The sequence below is a fragment of the Martes martes genome, assembly GCF_963455335.1.
Source record: "Martes martes genome assembly, chromosome: 6".
Classification (NCBI taxonomy): Eukaryota; Metazoa; Chordata; class Mammalia; order Carnivora; family Mustelidae; genus Martes; species Martes martes.
This window is the reverse complement of record NC_137893.1, coordinates 116252746-116276999: the sequence shown is the minus strand read 5'-3', so window position 1 is coordinate 116276999 and position 24254 is coordinate 116252746. Positions and strand designations below refer to the sequence as shown.

Below are 24254 nucleotides of genomic sequence, written 5' to 3'. Positions count from 1 at the left end.
AACTGAATTGTACTTTCAGCCTCCCCTAGAAACGTACCCTTCACAGGTCAGTCTGGAATTTTTCTGGTCAGCACCAATAAGGTAATCTTTATGTTCCCCAAGGAAAGATGAGGTGAGGGGCACCTGGGTGGCTCTGTGGGTTAAAGCCTCTGCCTTTGGCTCAGGTCATAATCCCAGGGTCCTGGGATCGAGCCCCGCATCGGGCTCTCTGCGCAGCAGTTTCCCCTTCTCTCTCTGCCTGCCTCTCTGCCTACTTGTGATCTCTGTCAAGTAAATAAATAAAATCTTAAAAAAAAAAAGAGAGAGAGAGATGAGGTGATCTACCTATGAAGACCCTTTTGTCCCCAAAGGAAGGTGACCTCACCTGAAATAATCCTTTTTTCCTGTTTTTAACTTCCTTGTCCTGCCTTTAAAATCCTTTCCCTTTCTGTAGCTCTTTGGAGCTCTCCTCTACTTGCTAGATGGGAGGCTGCCCGATTCATTAATCATTTAGCAAAACCAATTAGATCTTTAAATTTACTCAGTTGAATTTTGTTTTTCAACAGGCTCATCTGAAGGATTTTAACTAGTGCTTCATAATGAATTTTGGGAACTCTGTCAACTTCGCTTATCCAACTCCCTCCTATTTCGTAACTTCAGGAGTGGCAAGTTGCAGAAAATCTCAAGGTAGCAAATGCATACTGATAGTGTATTTCTATTAAATATATATATGATTTTTTTTTTACACCTTAAGTGTATGTAATTTGGCTCTCTGAGTTTTATATCTGACTCCCCTGATATTATGAGGCAGATGTTCCCCAGCCAGATCTGAGGAGCCAACAGATGTGGGACCCTTTCCCAGGTCACCCTGCTGAGGAAACCCACTCTGAATGGAGATTTAGGGTGTTTTCTCAGGGCTGATTTAATCGATAGCCAGGCTGACAGCGCAGCCAGTGCGCCATTGGGGAAGAACGGGAGTGAAGCAGGGTTACTTGGTGGTGGCGGCCATGATGGTGGTAGAAAAACCAAGGAAGGTCCACGAAGCCCGCTGCCCAGTGCGTGTACGCAAGAGAACCGCAGCCCCTCTGAGGTGTGTGTGCTTCCTCCTCATTCCTCCTCGCTCGCCGCAAGCAAGCCTCCTCCTGGACAGAAAGTAGATTGCGTACGTTGGAATAGAACCCAGATACATAATCCTCATTAATCTTTCAGATTCTTGTCCCACTTATTAAAGCCAGTATTTGGCACACAACCCAGAGTTCTGTGGCAAGCAATGATAAAGGTAATTGGAATCTAGGTCTCCCAACTTTTTTCTTCTTTCAGCAGTTTCTTGGGCCTGGGAGTTAAAGATCGCCTGGGTAGCAGACTGCTCTAGGGTGAGAGGGACATTGGCAAAGGTGGTTGTTGGCCCAGAAGGTCTTCCTCCCTGTCGAGGGGCCAAGTCTGAAGCGTGTGCATCTCCAGGCCAGCTAGGCGAAGTGGGGTGGGAACTGCTTTTGGGGGGACAAGTCCCAGGCAGTAACCCCAAAGGTGTGTGAAAGGTAAAAATGAGGAAGGAGGAGGGCGGCTTGGGGACTGAGGTGCCACAGGGAAGCAGGAGTGTCTCTGACTTTCTCGTCCCCCAGCCTAGCCTGGGGCAGGCAAACACCGGCTCTTGGCTCTCTGCTCTCATGTGAGACTGACAGCCACACAAGCACAAAGCACTTTGGGAACAACTGCTCTGTGGTTTTCCCAGCCTGGGAGGGAGTGGGGGATTCATATGGGGGTACAGCTGTAAATACCGCAGCAGTCTGTGTGCCCCCTGTGGTGAGACACGGGAAGCCCCCACCAACAGTGTGCTCTGGGGCCAAGAAGCTCCCCGTTGTTAACAGAGCCAACACGGGAGCCCCAGCCTCCTCCTGGCCTCCTGTCTGCCTCGGAAGGCAGGCCCTGAACCTCTTGGCAGACATTTATTCATTCCCTGCCCTCCTCTCTCCTCCCCCACCCTCTCCCGCCTCCCTCTCCTAAAAGCAGTTGACAAGGTTAGAAAATCGGGACAAATAATTTACTTCAATCCATCTCTGTCTTTCCTGAGGCCTTGTACAGTTTGCTCGGGGGCAGGGAGAGAGAGAGAAGAATAACCCCAGACCCTGGTCAGTGACCCTTTTTCAAATGTGGAATCAAAGCCCACTCTAGGCTGCGAGTCTGTCTGCTGCGAAGCGGCAGTAAGACAGAGGTGGTGATGAATTCTGATGCGGCTCCTGGGCCCGGGAGTGCAGCTGTCAGCAGTCTTCAGGGCTCCTTGCCCAGCTGGAGGAGCCCGCCGTGCGCATCAGCGGTCACCTGATGGCTTGGGCACAGCAGCCGGGGACACTGAGGTGGTTAGGGCTCGCTTCCTCAGCCCTGTGCTCCAAGGAATGGCCTTGCCCTCTAAGCAAGGCCGTCTGGCCTGAGGAGAGGCTCTGCCCCTTGGTGCCCCAGTGCAGGAAGCCCGAACTCCCCTGGGGAGCAGGCTCAGCCACCCGTGGCACTTTGCGGAAATGAGAGCCGGGCTGGCGGCGAGAAGTTTGGGAGTCTGCCCACGAAGCAGAGCTCCAGTCCCCTCACCTGGAAAATGGGATAATACGTTTGCTTGGCAGTGAGTTGAGGCCAGCTGGTCATCGTAGGGTGTGAGATACCCATGCCAGCAGCCCAGGAAGGTTGGAGAAAGATGAACGTGAGGGCCGGGGAGTTGGAGAATCCAGACTGGGGTCCAGAAATGTTGGCTGCCTTTCCTCTCTTTCTGTAGTAGTGAGGTCACTAGCCTGATGTGGGCATTTAACAAAGTGTAGCTATTCCTCTTTGTCACCGGCCGCCTCCAGCAGGCCAGCCCTGTCTGCGAATGGCACTGTGTGGGACCCAAAAGACACAGTGTGAATCAGGGTCCTTACCCTTAGTGGTTCTCTAGTGTGTCTGGGACACATCCTAAAACAGTGAATCAGGAAAGTCAGAATGCAAACCAAAGGGTGTTTCTGGGCTGATAAGGTATTAAACATTGGGGCAGAGAAGGAGAGGCAGAAGGGGTCTCCAGTCCTCATGGCACAGGCCCAGGGGGACTGGTATGTATTTTCCAACTGGTGGGTGAGTCCTAGGGAGCCGAGAGCTCCCCAAGCAGCAGAAGGAGGATTGGAAGGGAATGCCTGACATCAAGAGCCAAATTTAGTGGCTGATGAATTGCAAAAACCTCTCCCTTCATGAACCTCTCCCTTCATGTTCCCGTTTGCCCCCAGAAGAAGGTGGGAGGAGATGATCCCTTTCCCTTCTTCCTCCCCATTAGGCACCCCCTTACAGGCATGTTGACCAGACTGATTACTGCTCTCCCAGTATTTGGCTACAAATGGGAGCCCCTGAACATAGCCATCGCGTCTAACTTGTACCCCCTTCTGGAAGGGAGGTTTCACATAAGCCTTGGTGCCGAGTTGCACTGAGGCTCATGGTTCTTCTGTGGACTCTGTGCCTGGAGAAGTAGTTCTGCCCCCAGCAGCTGTCTTCTCCCTTCCCTCACTCTTGATAGCCAGTGAAAAGGCTAGTGTGCTCGGATTTGTTCCTGAAGCCAGGGTACAGTGACAGGGAATGGAGGCCTCTTTATCTGTAGACACACTGTCACCTCCCGCTGCCAGCCTCTGGGCACCCAGGCACCTGTCAGCAGTGCTGGCACCTGAGCAGCTGCGTCTCGAGTGTTTATGTTTCTTTTATCTTCCAGCCACATGGGGAATGTGTTTTATACATTCGTGGCAGGGGTGGGAAGGGAGAGACTAAATAGAATAACCCTGAATGCATTCTGAAAATGGAGCACTTCCAAACATTTTTAAAATACATGTATCCATTACAGTGATAAATTTCAGGCCTTACTTTACCAAACAGAAACAGAAGTTCCTGGTAGAATTTATGTGAAGTACAGGAGTAAAGTACGGGCTTTGTCCATCTCTCCCCCAAGATGTCGCTGATCCTACACAACAGAAAAGAGAGCATTGAACAGTGCCCTTCCGTGACATTCCATCTGCTTCTTTCTCCCCTGAGATGCAGAACATTTCTGGGAAAACAGCCTGATCATATTGAGTTTTTTTAACTCAAGCCTAAATGGTGAAACTACACGAAGTATATGGATCAGAATGGTATCTGTTTTCTCTGACAGCTCATTCCTCTTTGTCTAGACTGAGATGGCCGTATTCTGTCTCTGCTGGTTCTGGGCCATGGAGGGTGTGGCCGAGCCAGAAGATGAGATCCAGCTCCTCGCCATCTCCCGGTCTCCCCAGCCCAGTCGGAGGCGCTGGGTAGGATCACAGCCCCAGACAGCTCTGTGCTTACGGAGTGAGGCCGGGTACCTCCCAGTCTGTGCCCACACAGGACCTCCTCACTGCCGCGTCCCTCCCAGCCCTGAGTCTCCACCAGGGCAGGAAGGGGAGCTGGGTTGTAAGTTGTCCGTAAACTGCCGAGTACTCCCAGTTCCTCTATAAACTAGAATCTTCTCAGCTTGACTTAGATACTACAGTTACAGGACAACAAAGCATCATGTATAGTTTCCTTTTTATTTTATTTTATTTTATTTTTTATTTATTTTATTTTTTTTTAAGATTTATTCATCTATTTGACAGACAGAGGTCACAAGTAGGCAGAGAGGCAGGCACAGAGAGAGAGGGGGGAGGAAGCAGGCTCCCCGCTGAGCAGAGAGCCCAATGCGGGGCTCGATCCCAGGACCCTGAGATCATGACCTGAGCCGAAGGCAGAGGCTTAACCCACTGAGCCACCCAGGTGCCCCCATCATGTATAGTTTCAATGAAACATTTGTGAGCATCCCTGCGTACCCCGCCAGAGGGTGGGTTATGGAAATGTGGGCCATGCCTGGCCCTTTGTAGTTGGTGTGAGGGTGACTCCTGGGGCAGGCAGGCAGGAAGGAACAGAACGAAGAAGCAGCGGCCTGTTCTACTCTGTTCACTGTGATTTCAAAAGGCCCTTTGGCAAAATCTCCTGAGTTGGGCCTGGAGATGTTGATTGGTTAGGCCCACTGGGGCTTTGGGTTTCGGGTGATTATGAGGACAATGAAATGTGTACTATAGGTGACTTGACTTTATATGAAAAGCTACCTTGGGGTCATCCTCCATTTCAGCTCTCCCCCCTGCTGGCATTGGGAAAACAGCTTTTCCACTACTGGCTCTAAGTAAATGGAAACTTCCCCCACCCCCACTTCCTTTCATTCATTCAGTAAGTTGCCTGTTTAACCAGAACCAGGCCCAGGAGGAAAATGGCAAGTAAACCACGCTTTCTTCCAACCCTCATGGTTCTTAAAGTGGTCATTCTCCCACATACACCCTCTTTGGCCTCAAAGATAGACCCATAGCCTGGTGGAACCATTCCAGGGATAAGGACCCATCCCCTCTCCCTGCCCCCATATAGGAAAAAGTTTTCTCACTTTGAGGACCTTGCTTTTTTTTTTTTTTTTTTTTTTTTAAAGATTTATTTATTTATTTGAGAGAGAGCATGAGCAGGGGGAGAGGCAGAGGGAGAGACTCTCAAGCAGACTCCCCACTGAGCACAGAGCCAGACACGGGACCCTATCTCAGGATCTTGAGATCATGACCTCAGCTGAAATTAAGAATTAGACACCCAGGGGCACCTGGGTGGCTCAGTGGGTTAAAGCCTCTGCCTTCGGCTCAGGTCATGATCTCAGGGTCCTGGGATCGAGCCCCGCATCGGGCTCTCTGCTCAGCAGGGAGCCTGCTTCCCTCTCTCTCTCTGCCTGCCTCTCTACTTACTTGTGATCTCTCTCTCTGTCAAATAAATAAATAAAATCTTTAAAAAAAAAAAAAAAGAAGAATTAAACACCCAACTGATGGAGCCATCCAGGCACGTCCGAGCACCCTATTTTTCTCCTATAAATATAGAGAAGGACAAGGAAGGCACATCAACAGATATGTAGGGAGTGTCTGCTCTTTGCCCAGCTCAGAGGCTTCTGTGATCTGAGTAAACCAGGCTTTGGGACCTGTGCGCTGACTGTCCTTCAGTGCGGCTGAGGGTAGAGGGGCGGCTTGGCCCCTCCACAGATAGGAAGAGCTATCTGCAAATATAATATTCCTAAGCCTTTCCTGAGGAAGAGGAGGTGCTCTAGGGGAATAACCAGACCAGTGGCTTGAGGCTGGATAAGAAAGCTTCGAATGTGTGAAAAGACCGATGTTATAGATTGGTGCTTTCTGCAAAGAGGGCGAAATGACAGGGAGAGTTAGCAAGTGCCCCGTCTCTGGAAGACCTTTAGCAAAATCGGACATGGGGGTTGGAAATGGGATTGTATGACCTGTGGGGTCCCTGCTGCGAACTCAAGATTTTGTGCCTGGAAGAACTGTCAGGAGAGAACTAGGATTTATCCTACAGATACACTTGTACATGTGTACAAACACGTCTGTAGAACAGCGTTCGTCATGGCGCTGTTGGGAATATGGAAAGATTGGAAACCATGCACGTGCCCACCAGGGGATGGGTTAAATAAATAGCCCCACACCAGATGACACAGCTCATCCATGGGGGGGTGGGGGGGAAGAATGTTCTTATAAACTGGAGGATCTCCAAGATGTCATATTAAATAGAGAAAGCAAGATACAGAGCAGCATATATGGGCTGCCTCTCTCAGTAGGGGGCAGGATATCTTTCCATGTTTGCTCACAGGAGACTGCAACTCATCTCGAAGCATACTGGAGGAACTGGTTATACTGGTTGCCTGCAGAGAGGAGAGCTAGACAGGGACCCGGAGATTTTCCTCTGAGTAACCTTTGTACCTTTTGAACCTTGAATCATGGAGATGGAGGACTTGTGACAAAATAGAAGTAAAAATGTATTTTTTTTTAACTTTAAAAATAAGGAGGTTTTACTCACTGGAGCTCTTAGGGAAACAGAGGGGGAATGGAAAGCAAACGAGCCTCTGACCAGGCATCTGCTGTGAGCACAGATTACTTTCAGTCCACACAACAGCCCTTTATAGGAGGCAAGACCCATTTCCCTTTCTGTAGACGTAACACTGAGGCTGGGAAAGGGTGGAAGTACTTGCCTGTCCTCACGGGTGGACCTTGCACCAAGCTACCTGTTGAAGGAGGCAGCTCTTGGAAGGGGGCGGGGTGGGGGGGGGTAGGCCAAAGAAAGGGATGTACGAGGAAGGGAAGGAGGAAGGTGGTTTCTTCAAGGGGCAGGGCAGACCGGCTCTAGTGTTGCCCACTTCGGTGCCTGCCCCTGCGCGGTGGGCCAGTAAAGCCGAGGTGCACCGCAGCTTGCTCCGTAGGTCAGCTGTGTTGTGTTTCCCTTGGCTTTTGCTGAGCTCAGAAATGGAGTTCACAGTGCATGTTAACAGGCAATCAGGTGACGGCTAGAGCCGGCAGGCATTTCTGTGGTGGGAGAACAGCCTCAGCTCTCAGCTGCGAAAGGAAAGATGTGTTCTTCTGCTGGGTGTCAAATGTGCCATCTTTGTCTGCCAGCTGGAGACTGGCTGGAAAGTTGGTAGTGGTGGTTTTTTTGTTTTTGTGGGGGTTTTTTGTTTTGTTTTGTTTTGATTGTCAGTCCCAGGCTCCTTACTTGCACTTAGAGGAAAAAGCATCCAAGCTCTGGAACAAAAGGTTCCCTTTCCTTTTTTTTTTTTTTTTTTTTTTTTGGAAAAAGAGCCATGAATGAGCTCATTATCGCTGCGACCCAAAAGAGGAGGAGGAGGAGAGGAAGAGAAGGAGAGAAGGTAGCCTCCTTCTCACTGCCCTGCCCTGCCCCTGCCCAGGTTTCCTGGAGTGGGGGGCTTGGATCTGGCTCAGGGTGACCTAAGCCAGATGGCTGGAACAGGTGGTCCATACAGGGGGCAATGCTGGAGACCTTGGATGCTTCGAGACTGGCTCCCTCTGCTATGATCCAGAGGAAGGATACGTGTCTGTACCTTCAGGGAGCAAAAGATCCTCTCTGATCAGAGTTGTATGCCTGTTTCACTTTGACTTCTGAGAGGCTCCCGTTTTCAGGTCCTCTGCTTGTCTCAGCTCTCGAAATAGTCCTCCGATCTCAGAGCTGGCAGTCAGGCAATGTCAATTATCTGTTGAATGCTGGAATTTGCCACGCACGGCTTTAGGCTTTAGGCACTTGGGGTGTCACAGGGAACCAAGTTGGCAAAGTCTCTGCCCTCATGGAATTTAAATTCTGGTGTGAGCAGTGAAATGTGCCAGGTCTGGCCTGCTGGTAACCCCTGTGCCCCGTCTCTGCTGGGCTGGGGAACTGGGGAGTGATACGTAAATGCCACGGAAGGAAGATTCGCCAGCCTTTCCAGCAGCTGAGCACAGGTGGTCTCCCACTCGCTCTCCTTGGAGCCTGTCTTTCACCCTGTTCAGCTGTGGTCACAGAAGGGCCTCTCTTGATCTGAGTGGCAAAGAGTTCTGATCTGTTGCAGGTTGGTGCTGGACCTTGGAATGATCTGGAAGAGACCTGGAGGGCCTCCCCCGCCCTCACACCCCCGCCGCAGGTGCTGATGGTGAGCTGGCAATGTTTAACCCGAGCCTGACAGCCTCTCCTTTTTGTCCCTCTTCCATTTCAGATTGAGAAAATCATGAGCTCTATTGGCGAAGGGATTGACTTTTCTCAGGAACAGCAGAAGATCTCAGGTATTGTACCAAGCAGCCATTTTTCCCCTGTGGAACGCAGACCTTTGGCTCCTTTCTGGCTCAGGTTTTTTTCCTCTGACCCAGAAGACAGACATTTGGTGGGCAAGAGGGGTCAGCCTCCGCCCACCCCATGCTGCTGCAGGTCAGAACCTCATGGATCTGTATGGCCCACTGAGCTATTATTTCAGAGTTATGACACTTTTTACATATTGGAGGGGAAATTGCATTTTAGGCCCGTCTGTTAGGAAGGTTTTGTTGTTTGTTGGTTGGTTGGTTTTAAAGTTAATGGTTGTCACTTATCCATAATTATGTGTGTAAATGTAGGCTGTCTCTGATTGGCTTAAATTGTAGTACACCTCAGCTTGGTCTCTCCAGCTTCCCAGACAGCTCTGGCACTAACCCTTCATGAGAAATGGGCTCTTGCCTGCCTCCTCCCTGCCAGCGGCAGAGCCTTGGAGTGGATCAGTGGGGTCAGACCGTTAGCGGGTATCGCCTGGAGGGAGTGGCTTTGCTGCTCCTCCTAACGACTTTCTCTGCATTTTTCCATTTATTTAGTCATTCATCATTTTCCTCCAGATCACTGCCGCTCTGGGCTTGCTTTTCTTTTCAAGGCCCTAGGGGTGAGGTCGGCCTCCATTTTCCTTTGTTTGAAGCCGGCAGCTAGAGAGGCCATGTCTGAGTCTTTTTCCTTGGTAATAGATTTGTGGTTGTGTTACTTTTCTCAGATGAGGTCACATTTCTAAAGGTGCCTCCTCATTAGAACAAGTCTAGTTCTTCCCCCTTCCCCCAAGCATCTGCAGACCCTCTGCCACCAGAACTCCCAGGCTGAGAGCAGCTCAGAGGGGCCTGGCCTCTCCCCGTCGTCGTGGAGAAATGCCTCTCTAACCAAAGGGGTGGGGTTCCCAGAGGTTCCATCCAGGATTGGCCTCCTAGCCCAAGGGACACCTCTAGCTCCTCTGGCCCCGTCAGGAAGGCTGATGGGTGGAGACAGGTGTGCACCTCAGGGAGAAAAGGGCTGCCGAGGCCGCAGTGCTTGTGGAAAGAGCATGGGCTCTGGAGGCTCAGCCCTGGGTTCAGATCCTGCTTCTGGATACATACAGGTCTTAGGCGAGTCACTTACTTGCCTCTGAGCCCGTAGTTCCCTATCTACAAACATCTAAATAATAGAACCTACCACACAGGTTTGTTGGGAATGAGGCCTAGATATAAAAACTTGACCAAAAGAGGTAAATGGTGGCACTGCTTATCCTTTGTCCATGAAATAATTACCGAATCGTATTGAAAAACCTAGAGAAGAGGGGGGGCATCTCCCCTAGCTTGTCTCCCTCCACTGCTTTTCCAGCTGGGTTCTTGGAGCCTCCTCTCCCCAGCAGCCTTGCTGCCCTGGCTCCCAGCAGAGGGGCCCCAGCCCACTTTGGTCCGTCCCAGTCTGTCTTGGATGATGCTGGGGTCTGCAGAGGTGGCTCTTCTGGCTAAGAGTTTGCAGCTCTGCTTCCATGTGCTGGCTCCACACTCAGGCAAACAATCTCACGCTCTGTTGTGGTGTGTGGGCTTTTATCGAGAGTCAGGTGTTTGTTGGGAATAGATGTTCAGTACCGAGACAAACACCACTGTCAGTTTTCAAAGCTGTGCTTTGGGGACAGCCAGGAATGGGATCAATAGTTCAGCTGAAGCTGCTTTCTGCTTCCCTGTACCCCTCTGTGTCTGAGGAGTGCATGTGCTTAAGAGTGTGGGTCAGAGCAGGCCATGACCTCTCCACCTTGATAAATCAGGAGATGTGGCAGCATCCCTGGAAAACACATTTCTGGAAGAGCCCTTCTCCTTGGGGGGTGGTGACACGGAGCTCTTTCCTTGCCCTGCGGGTCCCACCTGGCCCTTACCCCACAGACCCACGTGAGTGGTGAGGGGTGGTCCGGCTACCGCCCTGCGTCTCTGGATCTGTTTTGGCACCACTGCATTGAGCTGTCCTCCATACAGCAGCTTAAGGGAGAGTCCAGGGCAGGCCAGTGAGCACGGCCACCTGGACAAAGGGGGCATCCGCCCATGCTGTAGAGGCCCAGCCCACTGTGTCTGCGCTGCTGCCGGGCCAGGAAGCATAGGAGAGTAGACTCAGCTCTGCCCGTGAACTCTGGCTTCTGCCCGATGGGGCGGGAGGGGGCTTTCCCCAGGACCTGAGGGAGCACCAGCCTTCACCTCGGACCAGAGCAGAGTTCTCGTTTGTTCTGAATAGTCAGTAGCAGGGTTCAGATTGTCCTTAGGTTTCTGGATCTGGAAGAGGAGGTATGGGCTCTGGGGTTGCCAGCCCGGGAGGAGGAGGAGCCGGCCGGCTGTCAGGCAGCCATTAATCAAGCCCAGGTTTGCCCAGTGTGCCTGGTTTCACAGAGGCGCGTGTCCTGAAGGGCAAGACCCTAGCCGGAACTGGAGTCTTATTCTTGTCTTGGGCCTCGGGAACTTGAGATTCCATCACTGGAGCCACTTACCTGAATCCCCGACAGACAGGTTTCACAGCTCATTCCACTGTCTGGAGCCCCGTGAGGGGAAGTCTTCCCACTAGCCCGGGCAGCTCTGGCTGCTTTGAACAAAGGCCTGTCTGTCAAGCAGCGGCAGAGATCACTTGCTTTATTTTGCTAAAGCCAGCCATTGTAGTAGCCATTCACTGCAGGCTCCTCAGGGGCCTGATCTCCCTGCACACAGAACCCCCTTCTTCACCAGGGCCGTCTACAGTCTGCTGAGCTGTAGGCGTCCCCCCCGCATGTTTAGAGGGGGCCATGTGGTCCCTGTACATGTTACATTTTCTGTCTTCACAGCTGTACTTGGGGTTCGGGCCTCTTCCTTGTGCCCCCCTCCCACGCCCTGCTCCTCTAGATTGTGAGGAGCCTGCTCTGGGCCTGGTGCTTCTCCCCTGGGCTCTGATGGGCCCAGAGAGAAGCCTCTTTCCAAGTTGTTGAGTACGCTCGCTCACCTGAGGAATATTAGGTGGAACGTCTTTATTTCATCACCTGTTTCTGTGACGCCCCATGGCTTACCCTCTTGGCAGGGAGGCACAATCTTTCTTACGTGGTGAGTGGGGGCGGGGGCAGTCACTTCACCTGTGGGCTGTGCCCTCAGGGCCGTGTCATTCCTCTGTCCCCTTCTCTGGCTGTCCTAGAAACTGTTGGCCCAAACTGTAGGAATGTGCCTTCTCTGTCCCTGATAAGCTGCTTCCAGCCCCTTGAGCGGCAGGTAGAGTCTCCCCGTCTCCGCCTTTCATACGCATGTGTGTCGGCTGACATGCGATGCCGGGGAACCTGTCATTTTGCTCTGGTGCTTGTGCTGCTGTGTCCTTCTCCCTGGGCGGCAGCAGTAGCAGCTTCTGCTCCGATGTCCGATCCCTGATGTATTTTCCTGAGCGTGGAAGGGAGGAGGGTGGGGAGGGGAGAGGGGGAGGGCCAGACATTATGAGAGCGAGCGAGGGCTGTGGGGCCGGCAGCAGGCAGCGTGGAGCCCAGGAGCCTCCAGACAAAGCACTCTGCTGCGGTTCTGTGAGCGCACGCATCCGCTGGGAGCAGGCAGGACCACAGCTGCCCGGCTGGGGGATTACAAGCAGGAATGAATCAGCAGCCGGGGACACTTGACTTCGTGGGCACACAAGAGCCTGCTGCCTAGGTTCCCTGGAAGCAGACAGCCCCACTCAAGGAAAGGGGATCCAGCGTCTTGGAGCGCTGCTGCAGCGTGCATCAGGAGGCCGCCGGGTCCCTGACCACCACCTCTTCTGCAGAAGACAGAGGAGGGGAGCCCAGGACAGTGGGTCGCCGGGGGCTCCTAGATAACCAAACCAGTTGGCCTTGGACTGCCTTGAAGGGCAGAAAGTGCCGGGAATAACAGAATGACTTTCACCGTGTCAAGAGTTCTCTGGAGGTGATGTTTTCGTAGTTGGTTCTTCTTTTTCCTCCCTTCCTCTTTTTTTTTTTTTTTTCTTTTCCTCTTATCTGTTCTTGCCCAGGAGAACCAGAGAAGTAGGTGGGGTTTTGGCGCTCAGCTCAGGTCTGCAGGGAGGGCTAAACTCTGTTCCTCCCCACTGTGCCACACGCCCCTGTCCGGCGCGAAGAGCAGAGTAGATACATGTCGTCCCTTCCCCGCTGGTCCTCCGAAGAGAACGTCAAGATCCGGAGATCCTGGGAAGACAGTTGCTGTCTTTATCACTCAGCCAAAGCGAGAACAGCGCCGAACGTGAATAGACTTAAGCCGCAGCAGCTCAGCTGACAGAGGACCGCTTCCTTTTCCCCTTTCTTCCTTCGGGCTGGGTTTTGTCTTCCCTAGCCAAGAACTGGATCCGCCTGCCTGCTTTCCACCTGAGCAGGCAGGCGAGTCACAGGCACAGCCACTACCACAAGAGGAAAATGAATGCCCAGCCCCGGCGAAAGAGCCCAGCCCGGGAAGGCAGCCGTTCAGCCAGCGCCCTGGCGCGGGAGACGCCCCACTCGCCAGCAGGCAGAGTCTAGCTGTGGACCGAGCTCCTGGCCCCGCCGGCCTCGTAGCCCCCAGGAGTGCGATGTCGCTGTCACAGCCGAGCCACACCTGAGCTTGATTCCTGGGCAGCCGCCCAGGCTCTGCACCCTCGGCCCCTCTGCCTTGAGCCTCTGAGCACAAAGGGCCGGTGGCCATGGTTTGCTTATTCCGGGACTGCTGGGGGAAAACAAGTAAAAGTCTCTTTTCTCCCCCTGCCGGGTTCTGTGCTGCTTGCGTTGCATGTGCCGGGTCCCTGTGACCAGTCGCCGCCGCTTCCCTCCCGGAGCCCTCGCTGTGTGCCTGTGTCCCTCCGCTGCATGAAGAGGCGTGCGCTCTCCCGACCGGTGTGTGCTGCAAGGTCGCAGGACTTGCCCCTCGCCCGAGGCCGCGCGGGGGCTCCAGAAGTTGCATGGATGAGAGGAGCCCCCCAGCCCCTCTAGTGCCTGTGGGAACAGACTTCCTGAAATAACCTCAGTGCGAACGCTGACGAGGAGCTGCCCCGACCTGTGCGCGGCGACCGTGCATGTGCCACCGCGGCCCCGGAGCCGCTCGGACTTGGGGGGCGGGGGGGGCGGGTGTGTGTGTGTGTGTGAGCAGCCCGGGCCATCCTGCCCTTGACCTGCACCTGGAAGAGGAGCTGCAGGTCCTCTGCTCTCTGGTCTCTTGTACATAGTCTGGCTGCCCTATGGTAATGACTATGATGTGGCAGTGCCATCTGTCTTCCTCTGAGTGCCGCTGCTACCGCCTTAATGGTTTTTCCCTTTTCAAGCGTCTGCCGATTCCTCTCTCGTCAGGTTCGCGGACGCTGGAGCAGAGCGTCGGGGAGTGGCTGGAGGCCGTTGGGCTGCAGCAGTATGAGAGCAGGTTGCTTCTGAATGGCTTTGACGATGTCCGCTTCCTGGTAAGTGCCCAGAGGCCTCCTGGGGGAGGGCTGCAGGCCCGCGGAAACGGGCTGCTCTGCTCTCCTGTGGCCCCCGCTGGAGTGTGAAACGGTATGTAGACCTGCGTGCCAGCGAAGCGCCGGGTGCAGTGATTTAGACATCCAGGAAGTCTGCTGAGCGTCGTGCGCCTTCTTTCTAAACTCTGCTCCCAGAAATAGTTCTGTTGGGAGAGCTGTTTGCAGGTCCTTGTCCCGAGAGGCTGGGTCCCTGCCCTCAGACCTTTGCCTCTCTCTGGTCCCCCTCTCAGGCCTCAGACCATGTGTTGTGTGGTGAGGCCTCAAGGCCCTTTCGTTCTGGGTCAGACACCAAGAGTTTTGGTGGATGGGACAGCTAGGTTCCCTGTGGTGCCTCCCTGTCCCATCTCTGTTGGATACCAGAAGTTTCCTTTATTCCCAAGAACGCTGCTGTGAAGCAGGTAGTCACTGAAGCAAGGAGCCTTGGCCAGCAGAAAGGCCTCTCGCCTGTACAGCCTGGCCCAGCATCTGGGGTGGGGAATGTGGCCGTGCAGCCTCAGGGAGTCCTAACCTCAGGCATGGCCCAGAGGAGAGGCTGAAGTGGCAGTCTGAGGGATCAGTTGCTCTTCTGAGGTATCATTTTGTACTGTCTTCTTACACAACGCAAGGTGTCAAAGAAAAAGAAAAATCTAGATGTTTCTCCTCAGGCTGCCTGTGGAATCCGGGCCTGGCTGGGACCTGGGGTTGGGATCCAGTGCTCCTTCTGTCCGCCCAGAAAGTAGCTCAGGCAGGGTACCCATGAGCCTCCCTCTCCTGGAAGCCCTCCAGGTAAAGGAAAGGGGTCAGGGTCAGTCAGCCCAGAGCTTCTAGCTCCAGTGTGGGTCCCGTGGGTTTCCCACTGATGGGCTTGCATTTGGTGCTTTCTGAATAGCAGCTTTCCCAGGGAGCAAGCCTGGGGCTGCCGGGAGGAACTCTCACTAGGACAGGCTCCATCTCCAGGGCAAACAGTAAAGTCTGTAGCAAACCACCCTTCCAAAGCCGGTTTAGGGCCAGTTATTTTAAATAGCAGTTTGTTTGTTTTTGTAAGTTGAACTAGGTATATTTATGGTTTTGTTTTTTTTTTTATGGTTCTTATAACCTAATCCCTGACTCCCCATGGTCCTGGGGGAAGGGCAGCAAACCCTGGATAGAGGTGGTTGTTCAGCCGGTGAGTTGGGGTAGTTGGCCCCTGGTGCTGAGTGGCGAGGGACCCTCCCTCTCCCAGCACAGCCCCTTCACCAGACCAGCTGTCAAACAGGCAAGGGCGGGGGTGGGGGGAGGCTATGGACTTCACACTGTTCCCCTCCCTGTGCTTCAGTATTTTAGAGACTGAGCTCTTGACGTCTCACCCCTCCTCCTGCTGACTTTGGAAAGAGTGAGGTTCCCAGCCCCCGAACAACATTTAAAGACTCCTTTTTAAAATCGCTTGCCTGCCTCTCCCCATGCTCACGCCCAGAAAGTAGCTGGGCGGGCAGCTTGGTAAATCTGGCTCTGAGCCAAGCATCCACACAGGATGCGGGGCTCTATTAGAATGTGTCTCTTTTCTTTCTTTCGTGGAAGGACACTCATCAAGGGAGGCGGGGAGCTCAGTCTTTCCAGGAGCCTTCGAGGCCCCTCCTGTTGCCCTGGGTACAAGCTGTTCCCTGTGGCCGCTCTCCTGTTTCCGTCTGGGCGCTGGGGGGCGGAGTCTGTACGGGAAGGAATGCCGGTTACACCTCAGTTGAGCATGTTTCTTCTGATACCTGGAGTGGCCGGAGTACCCATGCAAAGCATCCTGGGTAATTGCATGTAAATTGCCAGATGGACTGTAAGGCTAATTGTTTTAGCAACCAGAAAAAAGGAAAAAACACACAAGAAGGGGGGCATTTTCTCGCTGCATATGGTATAATTTCCATCTCGCTAGCTGTGGTATCTGTCCATGTAGTTGGGTTTTCAGTAGGTTGCACATGTTTTTCTTGGTTCTAAAAAGCCCGGGAGACTCTTCTTCAAGATGCGCAAGTGGTTCCCCGGGAGCCGGGCTCTAGTTGTAGCAGGAGCGTATGGACACGAAGAATGTTTCACAGGCAGGCTACTGCTAGAGCATGTCCCTGTGACGGGCTCCTACAACCCCCGTCAGGGTGGGAGGGCCTTTGCCATTGTGTGGTCTATCAGCTATGCCTCAAGCCCTTCCAGATAATCTTGGCCCCCATGTTCTCCAGTGTTGGGGGATTCACCACCTTGCAAAGTAACAGCCGGTTGTTCTTTGTGTCACTCAGGCTGAGCCAAAATCTGTTTCCTTATGGTTTCTGTCCCCTGGCCCCAGGTTTACCTTTTGAGCCACAGAGAACACACTTCCGCCCCTTAGAAAATTGGCCACTTTCTGTCATGCCCTCCTGGATCTTGTCTTGTGTAGGTCCAGCGTCCTCTTACTCTGGGCTATTCCCCCTGTGATGTGGTGACTGAGCTGGACAAGCATTGCACTTTAAACTTTATTCACCCTCCCTTGCCTGTGGGCAGAGAGCACCTTTGATCTGGAGGGGTCAGAGGCAAGGCAGGGGACGCTGCCGGATGTTCCCTTGGCTGATCCGGCCGACACCAGTCCTGGGGAGACAGGGCCCAGGAGTCGGGCTCCCACCTCTGCCAGCCAGCCCACCACACTGACTCACACATCACAGCCGGTTCCGTTTTTCACCCTGAGTCTTGTCCACGGGAAATGGGCTTGCCTAGGAGAAGGGAGGAAATGCATTTGATCAACACTGCAGGAAGGTGGTTGGTGGTCAGCGAGTGCCGGTCTCCCTGTCTGGGGACTGAACCTGACCTCCCTTCCTGGGGTGGCAGTTGAGTCAGTGATGGTGCTCCACATGCCAGTGTTAGGTGGATGTTAAAAAAAGTTTTTGAAGCATGTCTGATACAGAGAAACCTTCACCTTGGAGTGTTGAGTGAAGAAATCAAGACACAAAAATCCATGTGTGACATGATCTTAATTTTCAAAAAAGAAAACCTCTCTGCACGAGAGGTTCAAGGGGGTTGACCAGAACATTTCGGAGGTTATCTAAGGGGGACTGTAGGTGGCTGACTCTCTTTTGGAATGTAGTAGGTGTTCTGCCTTTGCTACCATGAATGAATGGATCTGAAGTCAGAAAAGCAAATAATGCACGTGTCTGAAGGAACCTGATGGTCCAGCTGGGAAAACAAGCACACAAAGCAAAGCAATGAAAACAATAGAGCAGCCCAGTGGTACGCGCTGTGGTGAGGCCTGTAGGTGCTGCAGGAGCACAGGGGAGGAGAACCCCGCTTCCCGGACGCGGACCCCATGCTGGGCGAGGAGCTGGCTCATGGCCCTGGGTGTATTGTTGGTCGAGTCCTAGCTGGGGCTGTGAGTCCCAGAGGGCGGAGTCACTGCCTGTAAGTGGCAGCGCCGAGACACTAGCCCAGATCCGTGCAGCTTGAACTTCTGGATCGCACGTGCTGTCTAAGGGTTTGCCGGGGCTGTGAGGCCTGGAGGAGGGGCGAGGGCGGGGCCTGAGCGGTCAGTGGGAAATAAGGAAGTCAGTATGGTATAGTATAGTGTAGCATAGCCAGGCTGGAGGGGTGGGCTGGGCTCGACTATGAGCAGCCTTGACGGCCGCGTTATGGGGGGCCCTCTGGCTGTGGCCCTCATCAGGCAGAGAGTCCCTGGAGTCAGGGTGCACCTTAGATGATGGCGCACAGTGGAGAACGGGCATGTGGTTGGGGCTACGCCGGGGGGACAAACGGAACAGGGAAATGAGTCTGGCAGCCAGCTCCGGCTGGGTCAGAAACAGACCAAGCCGCGGGCCCGTCGCCTCTCACAGCCAGCATCGTCACGGAGGCCACTTGCTCCTCCTGTCAATTTATTTCTCCACAGGCTTCCGCCACGTGCAGATTGGCTCCTACTGCTTTCCTGTCTGTTTCGGAGGCCATGCCAGCTTGTTCCTGTGTGTTGGGGAGGGATGACAGGTGAAGAGGAGTGAGCCCTGAGAGGGCTCAAAGGCACAGGCTCGGGAAGGAGGGCATTCTTCGCTGGCCTCTGTGAGGTTTCCAGTCAGGTCCCCAGACCCCAGAGCTTCTCTCCATGCTCTGTCTCCGGATTAGCTTCTCACTCTCCAGCCTGGGAAGCCGGCGTTCTGTGCACAGGGAAGCTGCACCCTTGGGTTCTTACCCTGACTTCCCGGGCTCCCTCCCTTTGCCTTCTTCCCCTGAGGCTCCACAGGCCCCCTTTTGGCCTGGGCCTGCTGCGGCACTGCAGTCTGGACGCCTCCTCCCTGCCTCGACTTCTCCATCTGCCCTAGCACCCTCTTCAGCTCACAGAGCACTCTAACTGCTGGCTGCTCCTTCGGAATTTTCTATGCCCCAATGTGAAGCAGGGCCCGACAGGGAGATTTTCCTCAGCTAGGGGCATTGGAGGATCCACGGAGCTGGGACCTGGGCTTTGAAAGGAACACTCTCAGACCGTGCGGATCCCATCTCCTGGGCTGACTCACGGCTGTGGTCACCTCCTCGAGGGGTCCCAAGGGTGGATGCACCACCAGATGCTTCCTCGTCTCTGCTGGACCCTTTTACCTTGGGACAAGGCAGGCTCACTTCGGGCCTCTTTCCAGGCCATGCTCTCTCTTGCTCTCCCTCTTCCTTGCTGTCTGCCAGACCATGTGGAGTTGTTCAGAGTCAGGTGACAGCAGCTGGAGTCCCACTGTGGTTTCCCCTGGTACTGCTCTGGCCTTCTCCAGTCCCCTTGACAGGGAAAGGAGCTGAGAACTATCTTCGTGTCTGTGAGATGAACCGAGTTCACTTGAAGATGGAGTTGGACTGTCCTTGGCTTCTGATTTTGAGCAGCAGCAGGGGTTCTGTGCCAGCATCTCAAATGTCTGAGTGGTCACATATTCCAACCCCCACCAGCGCCCACGGGCAGGGCCCAGGGGCCCATGTGTCTCTATCAGAAGCACAGACCTCCTCACACACCAAGTATCAGTTAAAATTCACGTGTTCACGGGCATCCCTGGAGCCCATCCGTGGACTCCTGGGGCCCACTGAGTCCACACTGCCGACTCTAGGATTAAGTCATTTGCCCGAGGTTGCTCCGCAAGCAGATGCCTAAGCTGGGACTAGAAGCAGGCCTCCTGGGCCCAGAGGCATGCTCCCGCCTCCCACTCTAGTCTCCACACCTCCTTTCCCAGGAATGTGCTATGTCGGGCGCTTGCTGAGGCCATGGTGAAGTCAACTGGAGGGAGAAGGGCTCAGGGGAGAAGTAGAGGACCAGACTGGGAGTCATGAGATGTGGGTTTTCCTCACAAAGAGGACCAGACTGGGAGTCATGAGATGTGGGTTTTCCTCCAGCACCCCTCATAAGATTTTGTGCCCCCTTGTTTATACCCTGTCCCATGGCATCTCATTTGACCACTTACTTTATGGGGACATAAGTTTGCAGGGGACACACTGTTCCTTGTTTGACACATAACAGCCATTGAGACCGGCTGTGAGCGCAAGAACGTAAGGCGGTATGGTGGCACGTTTGCACGGAACGCAGGCAGCAGCCTTTCTCTGCCAGACACACACTGGCTTTGTCCACAGGTCCGTGGTGTAAAGCTTGCTTGGGGTGATCTTGGAACTGAGCCCTTTGACTCCAGTCTGCCTTGGGCCTAGCTAAGTTCCACTGCTGATCTGGAGGGTAGATACAGCTCCTTGATCTCAGAGAAGGCCTCAGAAAGGCAGGTGTTCGGGGGTGATGGGTAGCAGCTGGAGGGAAGGGTGCTGGGCCTGGTGTGGAGAGAATGGGGATGCCAGGAACCTGCTTGGGAGAGCAAGGGTCACAAAGGGGTGTCGTTTCCACAAAACTGGGAGACAAGTCCCAACACTGGTGCTCTTGCACCATCCGTGGGAGCCCTTCTGAGATTGACAGGTGGCGAGGGCCTCTGGCTTCAGAAACAGAACTGGTGACATTTGTGCCTCTTCCTCCTCTTCTGTAGAACTGCTTGCATTGGTCACTGTCAAGTTCTGTCTCTCTGGGTGGGGACAGGTCTGGGCTGCAGTGGGGTCGGGGGTTGCCCGGAGAGCAGGGGGCGCAGGGCAGGGCTGAGCTGGGGGAAGGTGTCCTGTGGGAGGCTCTGTGACACAGCCCCAGGGCAGGAGCAGGTTGGCTGGGCGACACAAGAGCACTCCCTGAGCGCTGGTTCCTGCCAGCAGCAGGTCAGCACTCAGCACCACAGAATTCCTTATTTAACCTGCGAAGCGGGGGAGCTTACTCCTTTTTATAAGTTTCTAAGTTTGTAAGAACCTTGAGCAACAAAGTCGGAATTTGAACTCAGTTCTTATTTGAACAGGTTCTTCCCCTGCACACCGCACTGCCTTGTATGTGGCGGTGGCGCGCAGAAAGCCCTCAGCCCCGAGGTGAGAGAATGCATGTGTGCTTCAGGGAGTGAGGCTTCTGTTTTCTGTCATTATTAACATTTGGGGCCACAGCGTGAGCCACAGAGCCCTGCCCCTCCTAACCCACTCTCTGCCCCCTCTCCCAGATGCCCTGCTCCCCCAGTGGTGGAGGAAGCCACCGTGTCCACTGGCAGGTTAAGTTGTGGGGTGCCTTGGACCCCAGTGTGGGCAGTCACTGTAGCTAGTCCTGACAGACAGCTGAATATCACTGGCATAGGTGTTCGTGCAATACAGGAAAATGGGGGGGGACTGATAAAATTAAAAGAACAACATGTATACTATGAGCCCAATTTTGCTAAAAGTTTTTAAATAAAAGCTTAGAAAAATACACCAAAGTGATAGAACTAATTGCAGTCCTACCTTTTAAAAAATATTCTCTTAGAAAAGAATACCAGAATGGTACCCCCTTTTTTTCCCATGAGGTGATGGATCTGTGGGTTTGCTTTTACATTTTTCTTTGTGCTTTATTTCTTTTTAAAATGCTCTATAGTAAATTTGTATAACTTCTCTACTCAGGAAAAAAAATTGTTTTTGATGCGGGAAAGACCCATGGAAACCAACAAAGTTCCTGAAGGGACTGCAGAGTAAATAACCCGTGAGGCATCTGGGGCCTGGGGGCTGAGTCCAGGCCTCCACACACATGGATCCGGCGGGGGGTGTAGGCTAGACTTGCCCTGGATCTGACCAAAGGGGGACGTGCATGCAGGCCTCTCACCACCTGAGCCCCTCATTTGTTACTGAGCTGTGGCAGCTCGCCTCCTAGGAAGTGGGCCCACAGATCCGTGCCTGGAGGGGCGTGTGTGTCCCACTGGGTGCCCTCGGGCTGCCCCTTCCCTCAGTGCCCTCCCCCCCCCCCCCCCCAGTGCAGGGCAGCCTCAGGAGCATCCCTCCCCACAGAGCTGGGTTGGAGAGGAGAGGGACATTAGGTGCCAGGCTTTCCCCAGAGGCGAAATGTGGCCAGGACCGCAGCCCTGTCTCTCACTCTGTCCCCCAAGAGAGGTTTGAGTCTTTGCTTTTTCATGACAGATGGCAGGAGAAATGACCAAGTGAATGAGGAGAGAGCGGCCACGGTGAATACGGAAATGAGGCGGGAGGGGCAGGCCAGTCCAGTGCTATTCTGCCAAAAGACACTCTTCCATCAGACGGTGTCCGCCTCTGTTTGAGTAGGGGCCCGATCCCGGGGGAGCCGACATCTGGTCTAGGCCTGGAGGTGGAGTGCCCAGATGCATTGTCTGCAAGCCTGACTTTTTCTCATTCTCCTGTATTGCTCGCACACCTTTGCTGGTGACATTTAACTAAGACTAGCTACAGTGACTGCCCACACTAGGGTCCAGGGCACCCAGTGACTTAACCCGCCAGCAGACACCGTGGCTTCCTCCACCACAAGCGGGTTTTTGCGGTTCCTAGGGCACGTACCCGGCCCCAGTGCTGGGCCATCCCGGGCCCAGTGCCCTGGAGCGCAGGTGGCTACACACAGGACAGGGCCCTGTTCTGAGCCAGGAGTGCCATTCTGAGGCTGGGGTTGTACTAACACCCGTGCATCCTCGCAGGTGGGCCAGGAGGGAGAGGGCGAGAAGACCTGGGTGGTCTGGGGTGCGAGGGGCTCACCCAGGGGGAGCAGGAAGGACCTCTGGGAGAGGGGGGCAGAGAGTGAGGAGGGGCAGGGGTCTGTGGCTCACCATGGCCACAGCAGTCTGGGCTTCCCCCCAGGCCGCCTTTGGGCCTTGTCCTGCTCTGGATCGCTCCCACAAGGGCTGAGTTTGAGCGGGGTGGCGAGTTTGCAGTATTTTCCCTTCAGGGACTTGACCCACTGCATGGACTACTGGGTCCTGGATTCCCGGAGGCAGGAGGAGCAGGACCTGCCAGGCCCGGGAGAGGCTGACTGACCTCACAGTCTGCTGTGGAATCGGGGCCCTAGCAGAGGCGGCTCCAGAGCTGGTGCCAGGACTGTGCCCAGCACCTGCATGCTGAGGGCTCGTCTCCTTCCAGGAGAGGCTGAAACATCCGTGGCCTGGCGTCTCACTAATGGGCCCAGCCTAGAGCCCTGGCCTCGCACCTGGCCAGGCTTGCTGCGGTCGCCCCTTTTCTTGCCCCGAGTGCTTCCCTGTGCACAGGAGGTGGGCAGAGTGCCACGCTTCCGTGGTGGGCAGGGGCTGGGGCTGTTGTCGATCGTGGATGATCAGGCCTGGAGTCAGCTTCCCAGCCCCGGTCCAGGCCACTGGACCTGAGCTCGGCTCACACCTCCCCATGCTCGGACCCTTTGCCGAGGGACTGCTGAGCCCCACGTGCCCGGAAACAAGTCAGGACTGTAGGGTGATGTTCAGATGACTGTGGCCTTTCTGCTTTGGTTCTTCTCTGGGCCGGGGAAGAGGCAGCTTTGTGAACTGAATAGAGCAGAGACAGTGCTGTGTGACCTCAGGCAGGTTTGTCCTTCACTGAACCTCCGCTTCCTCGTGACTAAACAGGACAGCTTTTCTCTGTCCTGGGCAGGACCAGCTGACTCCCTGGAATAGCCCTCAAGCCCAGGCCCACCTCCCTGCGCCCACCTCCCTTCTCCCACCACCCGGAACTTCTCCCTGCTCCCGAGGAGGGTGGCTTCTGTCCCGTGCTATTCCTCAACTGGGGAGCTCTTGACCCACTTCTCTGCCCTCTCCCCACCTCCACGTGAAACTCCCTGTGGATCCTGCCACCACCCACCCCCAAGTCCCAAACATCCTTGGGGCTCCCCTTCCACACCCCAGCACATCCCCACCTCTCATCCTTGTCTCTCTCAGAAGACTCCAAAAGACCACAGTTGTGAAGTCAGCAGCATCGGTTTTGGCTTTTCTGACTTTTCTTTTTATGGAGTCCCCTCCAACCATCAGTTTCCCTGGTCACTCAGCAGATTGGTGTTGCACGCAGACAACAGGCTGGGCATTGCCCTAGACTCAGGTGGCAAAGCTGTGAGTGAGATGGGCAGGCGGGCGTCTCTAGCCCATAACAGCCTTGGGGCCCTCAGCAGGCAGCTCAGCCAGCTTTCCTTTTGCCTGAGAAGGGCCCACACCATTGTGCCACAATCCCACATGTTCCTTCTTAGGCCTTTTCCACCATTTGTTGAATGAAGATATGCCCAGCAGTTAAAGAAATTTCCAGCAAAATATTCACAAGTGAGGTACATCTCAAGATGCAGAAGGAAGGATCCTTCTGCAAAAATCACAGGGTCAGGAAGACTCTGAAGATAATCAGAGCCCTGGAGGGCCAGGGAAAGCTGGGGAGAAAGAGCTGTGGGGCCTGCAACATCCGTTCCCTCTGCCTCTGCTGGACTCTCCCCTGCACTCCCGGGGGCAGGTCCTGCTGTCCGTGCTCCGTCCTTCGCGCGGCCCCTGGCTGCAGGCCTCCCTCTTCCCCACTGTCCACATATCCACTGAGCCAGGCTCAGACTCTGGCCCTCAGAAACCCCACTCGGCACTGATAAGCCACTGCTCGAGGTACCACATTCTGCACCCATGGGTGAGGCCCAATGGCAGATACTGGCAGGAAGGGGAAACCGTGCCTATGGAAAGTAAAACTAATTACAGCTGCCACAACAGGCATGGCTTCTTGGTTATGCCTTCTCGAGGAAGGACGCCCAGGAATGATGGTGTGTGATTGTGCAAGCCAGTCCCCTGAGCAGGTTCATGCTGTCCTGCCCTGAGCTCGGGCAGGCCAACCTCAGCCTGCTCCAGGCCCCTTGGTTCTGAGAGCCCTGGGCCCAGTGCTTGGGCTTTGTATGCCAAGGCCTGGGCCATATCCAGACCCTGCTTCTCCCTACCTGTGAGGCCTCGGCA

At 54.4% G+C, this 24254-nt stretch overlaps 1 protein-coding gene across 6 annotated transcripts in view; it reads left to right on the top strand.

Moving 5' to 3' along the window:
* Positions 1-24254, top strand: part of ANKS1A (ankyrin repeat and sterile alpha motif domain containing 1A) — a gene marked incomplete at its 3' end in the record, with an annotated part of 176938 nt that overhangs the window by 136485 nt on the left and 16199 nt on the right. For all 6 annotated transcript variants that reach the window (XM_080806335.1, XM_080806333.1, XM_080806334.1 and 3 more), the window contains 2 exons: positions 8540-8606; positions 13889-13995. In XM_080806335.1, coding sequence (XP_080662461.1) covers positions 8540-8606; positions 13889-13995 — 174 coding nt within the window. The remainder of the gene's footprint in view (positions 1-8539; positions 8607-13888; positions 13996-24254) is intronic.